The following is a 16,051-nucleotide window of genomic DNA, read 5'->3' as shown; positions in this document are numbered from 1 at the left end:
GTTGATGTTTTAGGGTTTAGATTTGAAGATTTAGGGTTTAGGGTTTACCTTTAGGGTTTAGAGTTGATGTTTTTGGGTTTAGATTTGAAGGTTTAGGGTTTTAGGGTTTAGGGTTCGAATTTCAGAAAAAATATAGGATTTATGGTTTAGGGTTTACGTTTAGGGTTTAGTGTTAGTGTTTTAGGGTTTAGATTTGAAAGTTTAGGGTTTAGGGTTTAGAGTTGATGTTTCGGGGTTTAGGGTTTAGAGTTGATGATCTAGGGTTTAAAGTTGATGTTTTAAGTTCAGATTTAGAGTTTAGAGTTAAATGTTTTAGGGTTTAGATTTAAAGGTTTATGATTTAGAATTTAGGGTTTAGAGTTGATGTTTTGGGGTTTAGGGTTTAGAGTTGAAGTTTCATGGTTTAGGGTTTAGAGTTGATGATTTAGGGTTTAGAGTTGATGTTTTAAGTTTAGATTAGTTAAACAATGTTTTTTTGTCAAAATTAATCAAAAGGTTATAAATGTCTTTTGCCGTTCATTAAAGATGAGGGTAAAAGTGGTTAGTGTAAATATGAAAATTGGTACTTTGAAAATAGTATTTTTGAAAATATTTCCTAATTTAATTATATATTTAATAGTTATTGAATTTTAATTATTTAATATATATTTATTATTTATAATATGTAAATATATTTAATGCATTTAATATTCATTCCGCGCAAAGCGCTTGTCTTAACCAAGTAAGAGAAGTACCCATTTGAAAATGTTCTTACTTCATTAATTAAATTCTTTTTTTTTTTGCTTGTCTTTTTCAGTTGCATTTATGAAATATCATAAAACAAATAAAATTGCCTAATTTATTACTTGTTTTTTCAGTTACATTAATGAAATATGCTTAAATGAATTTAAACTTCCTATTTTATTGTTTATCTTTTTCAGTTACCTTAATGAAATATCTTTAAATAAATTTGGACATAATGCATTTAATAGACCAAAAAAACTCATGAGTTATCCTTACGTGCCTAATTTTAATAATGAAAATTTTTAAAAACGTGCATCATTAAAATATTACCTAAAACATGCAACACTAATATATAACATGTATCAATAAAACTAGAATTTGACTCACACAATTGTACGGATATTATTTTCAGTTGATTAAATTTAAAAATAATTATTTATTCAAAAAATATTTAAGAATGACTATGTTTTTAAAAATTATATGGTATTATTTGCTCATAACTCATTTGTCATTTGATAAATTGTTAGAAAGAACATTTTACCATAATATAACTCAGTTGTCATTTGCTAAATTTATGGTTTTTATTTATATTTTATTATTTAATTATAATATTTTCATTTTATATTCGAAAGATAAATTAATTTTCTTTCAAACAATATTTTTGTAAATGTATTTTAAAAAGAATAATCAACTAAAATTGTTATTATCATTGAATATCATTATTTTTGACATAATTTGAGTTTTCTTTTACATCAAAACTTATCATATTTTAGGATCATTTTAATTTAAAATGTAATTTTTATATTTTTCAAACAAATTCTAAAAATATTTTTTAAATATTTTATTATTTAATATGAACGAATATTACAAATACATCATTTAATAAAATAAATAATCCAAAACTGAAAATTCATATCCGCGCTCCAAAACTGAAAATTCATATCCGCGCGGATCAGGGTCTAAGTATATCTTAAAAGAACACGTCCATTCACAATAGCAAACCATTATTGCCTAACTCCAAAAGAGTTTTCAACGTCTTAAAAAAAAAAAATCTACTTCTCATAGGAGAATATTTAAAAATGTAAAAACAATATGTGTTATAAATTTTTAAAGGTTAATTATTATTTTAACAAATAGTATAATTTGAAGTTACCAAATTATACTTATATTGGTAAATGCACATTAAAATTTAAAATTTAAGATGTTTATATATTATTTATTTGTTTATATAGCCGTCCTATCCCCTAGTAATATATAAATAAGACAAAATCGTTATTTGTACTTTTTGTTTGTTGTTTACTAATGTAATTGAACCAACAGTTGTAAGCTACATGTGTAAGACAATCAAATAGAATAAGCATGCGTAAGTAATTAACGTGATCATTTAAAATATATAGATTTAAGACAATCAAATAAAAATAATACTGTTGGTTTATTTACAATAATTTTCAGGTAATAAATCAAAAAAATCATTTTATTTATTTTAGATAGTATAAAATTAAATTTCGATGCTATTGACATAAATATATTGTATATTTTAAAATAAATATTTATTATCCAGATTTCCTACTCATATGATTTTATTAATATTTTTATATTTCCTGTAAGAAAAAAAATTAAAATATCAATCACAAAATTTTCAATGTGAAATTTTTTAATGCAAATTTTAAAATTAAAATATTAAAAACTCAATACTTTTTCAATGCAAATTTTAAAATTAACATATTTATGTATTTAATATGGTATATAGTTTAATTTAAATGATATATTATATATATTTAATATGAATATCAATTAAATGAGACTTCATATTCATATGATTTTATGATCATACGATTTAATGATCATTTCATTCAGTTGCGCGTGATAAATTTTATATATATATATATATATTATTTTATTCAGATTAAATATTTTAGTCTTGATTTTAATTTCTAAAAAAAATTTAATAAAATATCATGACAAGATTCCGATCATCTTCTTTTGAATTTGTTCAAAGAATGAGAGATTTGATCATTCGTCTAATATTTGATTCTTCATAATACATTATCTAGCTATTATAATTGTACGATTGAGAGATTTGAACTATTTATTAAAAGTTTTCTAGTTTATCAATTTATAAATCAAATAGTTTTTAGTTTATACATAGCTTACATATACTAGAAAGGTAAAGTATTATATATATTTTTATCAGTATACTATTAAGTAACTAAACCTCAAAAGCATAAGTTAATAAAATAAGTAATTTGTTTTGTTTTTCTAGAATTAGATAATTTTTATACCGAACTAGTGAATATATACTAGACAGAAAGTTATATTTCGAATATGCACTTATATTCTATAAGAGCTTGATATATTAGATTTGAACACTAACCTGTGAATAGAGTTTGCCGATGATTTTCTTCAATAATCTGATTCTTCGATATGTATCTAGAGTAGAACTAATTTTTTACAGATGTCAATTTTTTAATTGACACTTATGTAATTCACCGAATTTATAGAAGAAGTTAAAAAAAGAAACAAAACTCATATCAGTGAAACAGAAACGAGAACGAAAACACAATTTTATAGAGGTAGAAAATGAAATCACTTATGGAGAGTCAAGTAAACAAATCGAGAGTAGAAAATCTAATCCACTTTCGTCATTTTACAATAGATGTTGCCTATCTGGTTTCAGTGATTTGTGTCAGCCGCAAAATTTAATTTCTTTTTGTACATATGAAGTCTTAAAACTAATTAAAATAAACTGTAATACGTCAACTTTTCAACAACGATGATACATTAATAGACCAATATTTGTATTCGTCATTTTACAATCGATAAAAATTTAGTGCTGCAAAATTTTAAAACCATTTAATGAACAAACACAAGTATAAAAACTCACCCAACGGATACACGTGGGTTATCATCTAGTATCTAATTAATTCCTCGCATTACATGTTCATTAAATAGATGTATACTAGATTACGTGTCACCAACAAATAAGCATGCATTAAGACAATCTCCAATATATTCCCATGTTTTTATCTCTATAATAGAAAAAATATAATAAGAATGAATTTTGCTCCAATGTATTTTCTAAAACTCAAATTTATAAATATAAAGTAAAATATAGAAGAATGATGTATCTTCGTTTACATATAGAGGAAAATATAGCAACCTCTATTTTAGAAGCAAAAATAGAGATGAATTGAAATGATTTTGCTTCTAAATACTAGTACAAAAGTAAAGTACGATGAATTGGAGATGCTCTAAGTTTAAAAAAATAAGCATGCATGTCATAATATGCACTCTACGGTTATAGAATAGGGCTATTAACTTGTAATCTTGGTGATCGTTACAATTTCTTTCAGAACTTTGTAATTTATACTTAGGTTTGTATGTTCTTATATACATAGTTTCATTGTCACTGTTCTCTCCTCATTTCCTCATGTTGTGTATAATTTGATAGGTTGCAAAAATTTGAATAAAATGTGTTACATAATAGCGAATCTTTTTTACATAGTTTACATATGCTAGAATGGTAAAGTATTTTTTTTATCGGTATACTTGTAAGTAAATAAACCTCAAAACCGTAGGTTAATAAGATAAGTAATTTGTTTTGTTTTTGTAGAATTAGATGATTTTAAGACCGAATTGGTGAATATATACTAGACAGACATTTATATTTCGAATTCTGCACTTATATTTTATAACAGCTTGATATATTAGATTCGAACACTAACCTCTGAATAGATTTTGCCGATGATTTTCTTCAAAAATTTGATTCTTAGATATGTATCTGGAGTGGACCTAATTTTTACAGATGTCCATCTTTTCAAATTGACACTTATGTAATTCACAGAAGAAGTTAAAAAAAGAAACAAAACTCATAACAGTGAAATAGAAACGAGAACGAAAGCATAATTTTATAGAGGTAGAAAATAAAATCACTTATGAAGAGACAATAATAAACAAATCGAGAGCAGAAAACCTAATCCACTTTCTTCATTTTACAATCCATGTTGCATATCTGGTTTCAGTGATTTGTATCAGCCGCAAAACTTAATTTCTTTTTGTACATATTAAATCTTTAAAATAATTAAAATGAGCTGTAACACGTCAACTCTTCAACAACGATGATATATTTAAGAGACCAACAATTGTATTCGTCATTTTACAATCGATAAAAAATTTAATGTTACAAAATGTTAAAATCATTTAATGAACAAACATAAGTATAAAAAACCCACTCCAGACATGCGCGCGGGTTATCATCTAGTATTTAATTAATTCCTCACATTACATGTTCATTAAATATATGTATACTAGATTACACGTCACAAAAAAAATGAGCTTGCATTAAGACAATCTCTAATATATTCCCATATTTTTATCTTTAAAATAGATAATTTTTATAATAAAAATGAATTTTGCTCCGGTGTATTTTCTAAAGCTCAAATTTATAAATATAAAGTAAAATATAGAAGAATGATGTATCTTCGTTTACATATAGGGGAAAATATAACAACTTCTATTTTAGAAGCAAAAATAGAGGTAAATTGAAAAGATTTTGCTTATAAATACTATTACAAAAGTAAAAGTACAATGAGTTGGAGATACTCTAAGTTCAAAATAAAACAAATAAGCATGCATGTCATAATATGCACTCTAGGGTTATAGAATAGGGCTATTAACTTGGTGATAGTTACAATTTCTATAAGAACTTTGTAATTTTTACTTGGGTTGTATGTTCTTATACACATAGTTTCACTGTCACTGTTCTCTCCTCATTTGCTCATGTTGTGTATAATTTGATAGGTAAAAAGTTGAACTGGATTCAACAGTAAAAAGGCTTAAAGGCCCAGCCCAAAGAAATAGTAAGAAATAAAATTAAAATTAAAATATTCTGCCCTCTTTCTCTGCGAAGCGTTCATCATTCATCAGACCAATAAATCCCTAGATCTCGTTTTGATGCCTTCATCTTCACCGGACATATAAATCCCTCGATTTCTTTCTTTTTTTTTCTTGTGTGTGCTCTCGTACTGCTTGGCAACTCTCCGTATTCTGCGATTCTCTTCTCTTCTTTTCGGTAGTGGCCTCTCCTTGTTAACTTTTTTTTTTTTTGCCAAAAAAAAAAACTTAAGTAAACTGCCATCATCAGTTTTGTCTTTACGCTTATCTGAACTGAATCCTTATGTTAAATCGGATTGAATTTTCAAATCATACTTTTCATAAATTATTTGTTAATTTCGTGTTTGAACTCGTAGCGGTTTTATCTATGCAAGTTTAGAAAAACCATGGTGTTTATTCGAGTTTCGTCTATTTTGTGATGTTGGGTTTAAGTGATCATATGCTGTAATGATTAGTTTTTGTGTTTGGTACATTTTTGTAGCAGGTTTTCTTTTTTTGGTTCTACTCTTTCATGGCGGCGGATCTTGATGATTGGTCTGTATTGGAAGAGACTTCATCCTCATTTCAGCCGCCTCCTCGGTCTCTCCCAGTTCAGCCCGAGTTCTGGAACAGAGTTGAGGAAGCTACCCGTGAAATTATAGAGCATGTTCATCCAACACTTGTGTCTGAGGATCGAAGAAGAGATGTAATTGACTATATGCAAAGACTAATCAGTATGACTCTTGGTTGTGAGGTTCATTCTCTTAAAACCTTTTCTGTTAATATCGTTATAACATTGGCCTCTGTCTTTGCATTGACATGTGGATTCTTATCAATATTCATGTAGTATACTGTGTTTTGTGATTCTTATGTTGATGGCTCTCTTTGTATAACGTAATTAGTATGTGTGTGTGTGTGTGTGTTTTCAGGTACATTCTTTTGGATCAGTCCCATTGAAAACGTATCTTCCTGATGGAGATATTGATCTCACAGCTTTTGGTGGACCGTGTCACGAGGAAGATTTGGCCCACCAAGTTTTCACTGTACTTGAGAGGGAGGAACATAATGTGGGTGCACAGTTTATGATTAAGGATGTCCAGTTAATACGTGCTGAGGTTCGTTTACCAACTCTCTATCTTATTCATGATTTATATTTTAAAATATAAACTAGTTTCTGTCGTGAGTTAAGTGTTTATGCATGTTGATCTTTTCTTTTTTTGTTTGTTGGTAATCTCTTAAGTAGCAAGCCTTTCTTATTTGTTTGCAGGTTAAGCTTGTTAAATGTCTGGTGCAGAACATTGTGGTAGATATCTCTTTCAATCAGCTCGGTGGGATTTGTACTTTGTGCTTTCTCGAGAAGGTAATATGTCCCTCTTCAGTATCACCATGCTGCGTCAAACAAATTTAACTAACCTTTTTAAAGGTAAATATATATTAATGATTCAATATATCAATTGCATGAATGGTTTTCTGTTAACTCAATAGTTTTTCTTAAATATTCTAAATTTTTGCAATGTCACATGCGTGTAATAACATGTTTAAAGAGCATTTTCATAGGATGCAATAGTAGAAGGCAAAGATTGACGTTGACGATTTGATTACGCAGATCGATCACCTCATTGGAAAGGACCATCTCTTCAAGAAAAGTATCATACTCATCAAAGCTTGGTGCTACTACGAGAGCCGTATTCTTGGGGCTCTACATGGATTGATCTCAACATATGCTCTGGAGACGTTGGTCTTATATATTTTCCATCTCTTCCACTCATCGTTGGATGGCCCACTGGCTGTAAGAATGTACATTTTGAAGAGAGGAATCATGGTTAAAGTCTCATCTTTGATTTACAAAAGCTTTTGTTTTCTATAGGTTTTATACAAATTTTTGGACTACTTCAGCAAGTTTGACTGGGATAACTATTGCATTAGCCTGAGTGGTCCAGTCATCCTTTCCTCACTGTCACTACCAGAAATCGTTGGTAAGCATTTCCACAAGTTTATATAAACTGAGATTATTATTTTTTAATTTCAGTGTCTGCATTTCTTTCTTTTTTTTTTATTGTAGTTGAGACTCCAGAAAATGGCGGGAAAGATCTACTGCTGACCAGTGAGTTCCTCAAGGAATGTTTGGAGTTGTACTCTGCACCTTCAAGAGGATTTGAGACAAACCCACGTGTGTTTCCAGTGAGGCATCTCAATATAATTGATCCACTTAAGGAAAATAATAATCTTGGCCGCAGCGTTAGCAAAGGTTTACCACTAATTCTTTTTCTCCAACCAACACAAGATTTTTTTGTTTTCCTTATCAAGAGTTTGTTATATTATACTGGTTTCCCTTAAATATTTGATTAGGGAGCCGAGATTTTAAGTGAAGCTAAAATTAAGGTTTTGATATTCTGCCATGTCTTATTGACCAGCAAAGGAACTGTATAAACTTGATTTAAATCGTTAAACTTAGTATGTTCTGTCGGTGGAGTTTATGATCTAGAATACCCTGTTTTGGTAAAATTGTAACGTGGATGGTTACTACTTTCTCTTACGCAGGTAATTTCTATCGCATACGAAGTGCATTCACATATGGTGCTCGGAAGCTTGGGCAAATATTTTTGCAGTCAGAAGAAGACATAAGTTTTGAGCTTCGTAAGTTCTTCTCAAACATGCTACACCGACATGGAAGTGGCCAGAGGCCTGATGTTGTTCCCTACGTAAGGTTCAATAGGTCACATGTTTCAACTGCCAACCATTTCCAAGATGGTCAAATGGCTTATGAATCGGAATCTTCTAGTTCATCTGGTGCTGCTGCTGCAGCTGGAAATGGTAGACATGACCAGGAAGACTTGTTGTGTGCAGGAGGAGCCAATGTATTGAGTACAGAACCTAGGCTTGATGTAAGCGGATTACATGTTGAAACAACCCCTTCTGGAGATGCAAAAGAAGAGTTGGCTAGTGTGAGCTTTCAAAAGCTTGAAATTTCCGAAGATGCTATGGAAAGTGTCTCTCCTTTGAATGGTAAACATCATCACATCAGAAATTGTGAAGTATTAAATGGAAAAGGGGTGGGGAATTTTTCCAAAAGGGTGCATAGTAATGAGAACGTGAACGACCATGTTGGTCATGAAGGTTCAGTGCATAACACGTCACTCATGGATCCAGTAGCTGTGATACAAGAGGATATGCATCTTCAATACTCTGGTCATTCTGTTTCAGACACCCCAAGTTTGTTGTCTGACCTCACAGGAGATCATGAGAGCCAGCTTAACAGTTTACGGTACGGGCGTTGGTGGTATGATTATGTCCAAAACGGTCCTCTGTCTCCACTATCTCCTCATGGACTTCCGAACAACAATTCATGGGAAGTAGTTCGACACGCATTGCCATTTGGTCGGAATGCCCCCGGACCAGTAAACGTTAACGGAGTTGTTCCGAGACAAGTTTTCTTTCATATGAACCCTCAGATGATTCCAAATGCTAATTTTGGTATCGAGGAATTGCCTAAGCCACGAGGAACTGGGACATACTTTCCCAATGCGGTAATTACTTATGCTTCCTCACTATCATCTATTTTAAACGCTTCTTAATGTCTCTTTTGTGCAGAACTTTTACAGAGATAGACCGTTCCCTCCAAGAAGAAACTCAAGCCAAACTAGGTCGCCACGTAACAATGGCCGTAACATGGCACATTTTCACTCAGACCATCGTCGTCAACAGCTTCATCATCAACATCATTCCAACCAAGCAAATGGTTCTAGTGATATGAGTCAAGTTGATTCGTTTGAAAGCTTCTCTGATGCCAATGGGTCTGTAAATCATCAACATGAGATGGCTCCAGATTTTAGATCTACGGAAGCTGAGCTACGCTCCCCTCCCGAGGGCAGTAGTCAGAGTGACCTGAGCGTTGAAGGTTATTATAATCAGTCACATCGCCCAACATCTATACCCTCCTCCACGGAGGAAGATCGGTACAATCTCTTATTACCCTCAACTTTATTTGGCTATTCATCAAATCCACTTCATTGTGTCTAATTCATTGTGGGTATATGTATATTTAGGGGAACACCACCTTCGCAGCCATACTATTTGGCGGATGATCACGAGTTCCCTCCCTTGTAGCTCTGATCTGATCCCGCAAAAACACATGCTCTTTAGATCGTTATAGGAACAAGTATAGCTTTTCTAACTTGTTTTATCTCCTACGGTCTCTCCCACAGAAGAAAAATATATATGGAACTTGTTTGTTTTGGGCTGTGTTTTTTCTTTCCTTCTTGTATGTTATTTTTGCTGTAGAATTTATCTATGTAACTTTATCATCGAAGTCTCAAACTCCGTGGACAAAACCTTTGAAGAGCTTTGTATTTTATACTTGGACAGGTTTGTGAGTGTATTATAGGATCTGTTTTTCAACGTTCCCTGTTTTATTGTCATAACTCATGTTTTTTCACCTTGATGCCTTCCGAGTTGATTTATTCTTCTCAGTGATGAGGATATAGATTGTATTAAATTTTTGGGTGTAAACTGTGTTATATTTGGTAAATAAAAAGTTGAGCAAAATGTGTTTACATTTGGCGGAGTTAGTCGATCTGACCATTATTCTCGAGTAAATTAATGTAAAAAGAGACTTTCAAGTTATGCATAATGCAATCATCGGTTAAGCAGAGACCATTTTAACTTTAATCCATCTCGTTTGACTTGTAACACAATTATTCAACAAAGAGGGAGGAGCTCAAAAAAAAATTTGATTCTTGATTCTTTTTTTTTATGTTCAAATCCGATTCAACGTCGATAATTAATCCAAAGCATGGCCATAGGTTTTTAAAACCTTAGAATTGTTTTTGGAGATATAGGAGCTTCCCTTTTGTTATTCACTTTCTACTCATGTCCCTATCAGATTTGCTTCTCATTTCTGGGATTGTTCTTGAACACTAGGTTGGTTCTCCTACTTGCAAACGGTTTGATTCCAACTATGAGTTTGCATGATCACCGAAGCGGCGTATTTAGCCAGATTAATTGTGGACCAAGCAACCATGATCCTTGGTCACATAAGATGTTTCTTCCATCTATTATCTGGCAAGAAGAGTCCTTAATCTTTTACTATACAACCAGAAACCTTTCACTCGAACAAATCAACTGGATATACTCCGGAAAATCCAATTTGACATCTTATTCCGAATCACCGAAATTTCAAGCCGATAGAGTTGGGCTTGAATTGGGCCACGGATTTTGGAATGTTACCGTGTATACACATATGTGTTTACTATTGCTGGTAGGGCTGATGTGGCCGTCAAACTTTTGACCGAGTCATAGGATAGAATCTTTTTAGTTTGTTGTTGTCTGAACATAAAAATAGAATTATAGATTAGCGAGTTTGGAACAATTATTATTAGGACGACCCCCACGGTCACAATCTCTGTACAATCCAACGACTGTCGAGACATTTTAATTAAATCATTAAAGATTAAACGGTCGAAATGGCTTTATAGCCGTTGGTCATGTTTTTCTCGCTTCCCGTTTTTTTGTTTGCCGAAGAAGTAAAACTAGCCGTTACAATAAACATAAACAAAACTTATGTCTTTGTCTTCTTCTTCCTCCACTCTCACCATAATTACTCTTGGCCTCAACACCTCAGTCACTCACAAATTCCTTTCCCTCTCTCACTAATAATCAAACTTCTCTCTCTAACTCTCATTCTTTGCTGTCATCCAAAAACAAACGAAAAGAAGAACACAACAAAGAACTATAACTCTGCTGCTCTTCTTCATCCTTCTTCTTCTTTGTTTTCATTTTTTCCTTCTTTTTTTTTTACTTCGATAGTTTTGAAATGAATCAGCTTCACAAAAACCCATTTCGGATTTATGAAATTTGTTTCACTTTTTGCACGAGTATCTTCTTGTGTCTCTTACTCTTGTCTGCTCAAGCTGTTGCAGGTGGTGGTCACTCCTGGGATGGGATCGTGGTGACTCAGGGGAACTATCAGGCGCTCCAAGCAATCAAACACGAACTCATCGACTTCACCGGAGTTCTTAGAAGCTGGAACGACTCTTCCACCACCAGTGTTTGCTCCGGCGGCTGGGCTGGAATCAAATGCCTTCGAGGCCAAGTGGTAGCCATTCAGCTCCCATGGAAAGGACTCGGTGGCACTATCTCGGAGAAGATCGGACAGCTTCAGAATCTCAGAAAACTTAGCCTCCACGACAACGTCCTCGCCGGTTCGGTTCCCCGTTCCCTTGGCTATCTCAAGAACCTGCATGGAGTCTATCTCTTCAACAACCGTCTCTCTGGTTCAGTCCCAGCTTCACTTGGAAACTGCCCTCTTCTCCAAAATCTTGATCTTAGCAATAATCAGTTATCTGGAATCATCCCGGCTAGTCTTGCTGAGTCCACCAGGCTCTATAGGCTCAATCTCAGCTTCAATTTACTCTCCGGTCCCCTTCCGGTTACAGTAGCCAGATCATACACCCTCACTTTTCTTGACCTTGGGCATAACAACCTCTCTGGTTCCATACCCGACTTTTCGGTTAATGGCTCTCACCCTCTTAAAAAGCTGAACCTAGACCACAATCTCTTCTCTGGACCTGTTCCGTTGTCCCTCTGCAAGCAGAGTTTGCTCGAAGAGGTTTCTTTAAGCCATAACCAGCTCTTTGGTTCCTTTCCCAAGGAATGTGGAGCTCTTCTACACCTTCAGAGCCTTGATTTGTCTTACAACTCAATCAACGGAACCATCCCAGATGGCATCGATAGACTGCACAACCTGACAGTGCTTAACCTCAAGAGAAACAAGATCAATGGTCCCATCCCAGAGAGAATCGGGAACATATCTGGAATCAGACAACTTGATCTGTCTGAAAACAACTTCACCGGTCTAATCCCTCCCTCCCTAGCCAACCTGGCGAATCTTTCTTCATTCAACGTCTCCTTCAACACGCTCTCTGGTCCTGTCCCGCCTGTTCTCTCCAGAAAGTTCAACTCAAGCTCTTTCGTGGGCAACATTCAGCTCTGTGGCTACAGTTCGGCGTCTCCCTGCCCTTCTCCTAAACCTCATCATCCTCCCACCCTTTCACCTACCTCACCACAAGAACCAAGAAAACACCACAGAAAACTCTCGGTCAAAGATATAGTCCTAATCGCCATAGGAGCTCTTCTAGCCGTTCTCCTTCTCTTGTGCTGCATATTACTCTGCTGTCTGATCAAGAAACGTGCAGCCTTGAAACAAAAAGACGGCAAGGACAAGATCACCGAGAAGACAGCAACCGCAACTGCGGCAGCATCAGCAGGAGGTGAGATGGGAGGAAAGCTGGTCCATTTCGATGGTCCGTTTGTGTTCACTGCCGACGACCTCCTCTGTGCAACGGCTGAGATCATGGGGAAAAGCACTTACGGCACAGCATACAAGGCAACATTGGAAGACGGAAACGAGGTCGCTGTGAAACGGCTGAGAGAGAAAACAACCAAAGGGGTCAAAGAGTTCGAAGCAGAGGTCACAGCTTTAGGCAAGATTCGACACACGAATCTGCTTGCACTAAGAGCTTACTACTTAGGACCTAAAGGAGAGAAGCTCCTCGTCTTCGATTACATGTCTAAAGGCTCTCTCTCTGCGTTTCTTCACGGTAAGCACAACAACATAAAAAAAAAAAAAAACCTAACTTTGATTGGATTTTGGGAATTTTTTTTTCTGATTTTGAATTTGGGAATTGAAAATCAACAGCACGAGGACCAGAAACCCTAATTCCATGGCAAACGAGGATGAAGATAGCGAAAGGAATCAGCCGCGGCTTAGCTCACCTTCACAAGAACGAGAACATGATCCACGAGAATCTCACGGCCAGCAACATCCTCCTCGACGAGAAGACCAACGCACACATCGCCGACTACGGCCTCTCCCGCCTCATGACAGCCGCCGCCGCCACCAACGTGATCGCAACCGCCGGAACTCTCGGATACAGAGCGCCGGAGTTCTCGAAAATCAAGAACGCGAGCACGAAGACGGACGTGTACAGCTTAGGGATCATCATACTTGAGCTCTTGACGGGGAAATCTCCAGGAGAGCCGACGAGCGGGATGGATTTGCCTCAGTGGGTGGCGTCGATCGTGAAGGAGGAGTGGACCAATGAAGTGTTCGATCTTGAGCTTATGAGGGAGACCCAAACCGTTGGTGACGAGCTTCTCAATACGTTGAAATTGGCTTTACACTGTGTTGACCCGTCGCCTGCGGCGAGGCCAGAAGCGATTCAGGTGGTCAATCAGTTGGAGGAGATCAGGCCGGAGACGGAGACGACGACGATTGGATCCGGCAGTGATGGAGCTAAAGAAGAGGAAGACATATAATAATAATATATACAAAATAAACATACTCTCTTTATTATATGATGAAATTATTCTTTGATTATTCATTTAATTTGTTTATACAACATGATTTGAAGTTTGTTGTGTTAGTAATGTACTGGTATAATACGGTGATATCTATTTTTTGGATGAAGTAATACAACAAATTTTTTTTTTAATTGACTCAATTTCCGTGATTTTTTAGAGAAAATGACAAAAATAGCACTAAATCAAGTTCATGTTTTCAAACTAGCATTCAAGGTCAAAAGTCACAAAAATAGCATTTAATGTATTATCAAAAGTCACAAACTTAGGGTTTAGAGTTAAAGGACGAGGTTTAGGATTTAGGGTTTAGGGTTTAGAGTTTAGGGTTTAGGGTTTAGAGTTAGAAATGAAGTTTTGGGGATAAGATTTCAAATTTTGAAAAATAAAAAAATTAAAATTTTCAAAGGATAAACTTAGAAAGGTGCTATTTTGGTCATTTTAGTTTTTGAGTGCTATTTTGTGATATAAACTTAGAAATGTGCTATTTTGGAAATTTGCCCGATTTTTTATTTATGTGTTGCTAATTTGTTATTATGCATTTATTAAGTTACTTACAAAAATACTGGAAGATACTAAGAGATTATAAACACACAAAAAAAGATATTTTGCAAATTACACTGAAACATTTCAATCACCTCTCTATATTAATCAAATAATCTGAAATAGCAGGAACTTCCATTACTGATAAATAATGGGTCGAACAACTTTAATCAGGTGTGAAACAAAACACCCACCCACTACATGGAGGCTCGGTGTTGTTGGTTTCTTGTTCATCATCTTCTTCGTTTGGATTGTGGTCACTTTCTTCATTTGGATTCTGGTCAGCTTCTTGTTCTTGTGAAGCTGGTGAAGGACAACCGATGTTTTCTCACATTCTTATGAGATCCTTGGCTCTTCTGTTGAGCCACTACACCTTTGAAAGCTATCTAGATCATGATGTTCTTCTGCAACATGTTAAGAGTAATTAGAGAAAATGACAACAGAAACACCATGTTTAAGAAAATAACAATGACACCTTTTTTACCAAAAAAAACCATGACACTTTTTTTTTATCAAAGTGAAGTGTTTTTCAAATATTTTGGATGATGTTATCTTTGTCATTAGATAGTGGCAGAAGCACGTACGTCGAGGTAGGCAGTTGCATCCAGGATTTTTTTTTTAGTTTAGTACATATTATAGAATAAAATAGTTTTTGCCTCATATCAAATTCTTATTTGCCTCCAGTACAGTTTCTCTTTGTTTGGTTTTCTTTTTTCTTAACTGATTTTTGTGTATTCAAATAGATTTACTAATTTTCTTTGTTTAATGAGATCATTTGTATAATTTTATTTTATACATTAGTTAATAAATGTGATACATACGGACCCATATGATATTTTACGGTATCTTAAAGACTTGTACTAATACATTTTATTTTTTACGTAGAAAGCTTATAAAATTGGGTTTTTTGCAAAATTGACCTAGAACTCAAAGTCAAACACAAAGCTAACCTCCATTTTTTTTTTGGAAATTATTTTTGCCTATTCACCCCACAAGTTCATATAATTCACGAAAATGCCATCAAATTGTTTTTTTCTTTTCGAAAATGACATTTTAACTCTCTCACCCTCATCATTTTCAAGTAATTACAAGATTGCCATTGTCATCAATACCCCAACCACCATGAACAACCAATTTGAAGCTCTTAATGCTCCCAAAATCGATTTACCCTTTTTCTTTCTCCATTCTTATGAACTAAACACAACATCTCTCTCATTTTCTCTCCACATTCAGCTAAAAAAAACCAAGATTTTGATTCTACATATTTTATGGTTCATAGAGTCATAGAAGCTAACGATTTTGGGTGGGTCACTTTCATTTGAAATTTTGTGTGCTTGGAGAAGCCTTATGTGTGCTAAGGAAGTTATCTCACCAATTTAAGGTATGAAATCGAGTTTTTTTCAGATCTGTTCATCCAGCCGACTTCCCAGGTAAGTCGTCTGGTCAATGCAGAGGTTATTTTTGCAATTGACTTTGAAATTTTTTTTCTTGAGACGACAGAAATATAAATCGTCTGCTTTTGTTTGGTTACAAAAAAATCTCCAAAGAACCTAGACGA

At 34.1% G+C, this 16,051-nt stretch overlaps 2 protein-coding genes across 4 annotated transcripts; both read left to right on the top strand.

The window, feature by feature from the left end:
* The first annotated feature begins 5,620 nt into the window (after positions 1-5,620).
* Positions 5,621-10,055, top strand: LOC106311778. 3 transcript variants are annotated; one of them, XM_013749064.1, is made up of 10 exons: positions 5,621-5,794; positions 6,098-6,349; positions 6,525-6,710; positions 6,863-6,955; positions 7,202-7,384; positions 7,463-7,571; positions 7,658-7,843; positions 8,137-9,122; positions 9,187-9,551; positions 9,642-10,055. In XM_013749064.1, exons 2-10 carry the CDS (start codon positions 6,128-6,130, stop codon positions 9,700-9,702), a joined length of 2,391 nt encoding a protein of 796 aa, XP_013604518.1. In that variant the 5' UTR covers positions 5,621-5,794; positions 6,098-6,127; the 3' UTR covers positions 9,703-10,055. The 3 variants fall into 3 exon arrangements, with proteins under 3 accessions (XP_013604518.1, XP_013604533.1, XP_013604524.1); XM_013749070.1 differs by having other exon boundaries at positions 5,637-5,794; positions 6,101-6,349; XM_013749079.1 differs by lacking the exon at positions 9,642-10,055 and having other exon boundaries at positions 5,627-5,794; positions 9,198-9,362.
* A 929-nt stretch (positions 10,056-10,984) lies between these two features.
* On the top strand, positions 10,985-14,022 carry LOC106310657 (probably inactive leucine-rich repeat receptor-like protein kinase IMK2). The gene is made up of 2 exons (XM_013747887.1): positions 10,985-13,193; positions 13,292-14,022. Exons 1-2 carry the CDS (start codon positions 11,408-11,410, stop codon positions 13,909-13,911), a joined length of 2,406 nt encoding a protein of 801 aa, XP_013603341.1. The 5' UTR covers positions 10,985-11,407; the 3' UTR covers positions 13,912-14,022.
* The last annotated feature ends 2,029 nt before the right edge of the window (positions 14,023-16,051 follow it).

The sequence above is a fragment of the Brassica oleracea genome, chromosome C1 (genome assembly GCF_000695525.1).
Source record: "Brassica oleracea var. oleracea cultivar TO1000 chromosome C1, BOL, whole genome shotgun sequence".
NCBI classification, from domain to species: Eukaryota; Viridiplantae; Streptophyta; class Magnoliopsida; order Brassicales; family Brassicaceae; genus Brassica; species Brassica oleracea.
Note: the sequence above shows the minus strand (reverse complement) of the source record. Positions and strands in the feature narration are given on the sequence as shown.